The sequence below is a fragment of the Etheostoma spectabile genome, chromosome 11 (assembly GCF_008692095.1).
Source record: "Etheostoma spectabile isolate EspeVRDwgs_2016 chromosome 11, UIUC_Espe_1.0, whole genome shotgun sequence".
Lineage (NCBI taxonomy): Eukaryota > Metazoa > Chordata > Actinopteri > Perciformes > Percidae > Etheostoma > Etheostoma spectabile.
The window spans coordinates 19,726,439-19,727,677 of record NC_045743.1 but is presented as its reverse complement, the minus strand read 5'-3'; the positions used below and the strand labels follow the sequence as shown (position 1 = coordinate 19,727,677).

The following is a 1,239-nucleotide window of genomic DNA, read 5'->3' as shown; positions in this document are numbered from 1 at the left end:
TGTGTGTGTGTGTGTGTGTGTGTGTGTGTGTGTGTGTGTGTGTGTGTGTGTCTAGAGGCAGCAGTGAACTCTGGAGAAATCTGGTTCATCAACTTCTATTTCCCACGATGCTCCCACTGTCACACGCTGGCTCCAACGGTAATATAACACTAAAACACATCGCACACATAAACTAGACACACTCAGCACTGAACACACACCTTGTATACGAGTGTGGGCGGCTCACTGCAGCTTTTACCTTCCTTTTATTTGCCATTTTCTTCTTTGCCCGGTTTTCTGTTTGGAAAATAAAATTCTTTTTAAAACTTTTTCTGTTAAAGGGTTCTCTGTAGGAGGGTTGTGGCTCGAAGGGATACAGCTACGGCAACGGCCGTTGAGTTTAGACACCTAAACGACTAGTTAAGTTTAGGAAAAAAAAATTGTTTGGATTAAAACACTCCAGAGGAACAATCATGCGTTTCTTGGGTGAAGGTATTCAAATTATATCATAAATCATATCATTAAATTGGATTTTGTATATTTTTGCGTAACTTTTGGTCGTAGCTATATCCCTTTTAGCCACAACCCTCTTTTTTTATATTTTAGAAAGTTGGACTTCAATAGAAATCATCAATAAACAACTAGTGTCTGTCTTTCACTGTCAAACGTGTCTGTCCATCTAACGTGTGTCACTCTAACATGTCCATCTAACACGTCTGTCCATCTAACATGTCTCTGTCTAACGTGTCTGTCTGTCTAACGTGTCTCTCTAACTTGTCTGTCTGTCTAACATGTCTGTTTGTCTCTGTTTGTCTAACGTGTCTCTCTAACATGTCTGTCTGTCTAACGTGTCTCTCTAACGTGTCTGTCTGTCTAACATGTATGTTTGTCTTTCTGTCTGTCTAACGTGTCTGTTTGTCTAACATGTCTGTCTAACGCCTGTCTTTCTCTTTAACTAACATGTCTCTCTAACATGTCTGTTTAACATGTCTGTTTGTTTAACGTGTCTCTCTAACGTGTCTCTTTCTCTCTAACGTGTCTCTTTCTCTCTAACTAATGTGTCTGTCTAACGTGCCTGTCTTTTTCTCTAACTAATGTGTCTGTCTAACGTGTCTGTCTGCCTGCCGAACGTTTGTCTATCTAACGTATCTGTCTTTCTCTCTAAGTAACGTGTCTGTCTTTCTCTCTAACTAACGTTTCTGTCTTTCTCTCTAACTAATGTGTCTGTCTAACGTGCCTGTCTTTCTCTCTAACTAATGT

At 40.0% G+C, this 1,239-nt stretch overlaps 1 protein-coding gene across 1 annotated transcript in view; it reads left to right on the top strand.

Annotated features, from left to right (window-relative positions):
• The window catches only part of dnajc10 (DnaJ (Hsp40) homolog, subfamily C, member 10), a 50,640-nt gene that overhangs the window by 31,170 nt on the left and 18,231 nt on the right, over positions 1–1,239 (top strand). The window contains exons 5-6 of the mRNA XM_032529532.1: positions 56–138; position 213. Coding sequence (XP_032385423.1) covers positions 56–138; position 213 — 84 coding nt within the window. The remainder of the gene's footprint in view (positions 1–55; positions 139–212; positions 214–1,239) is intronic.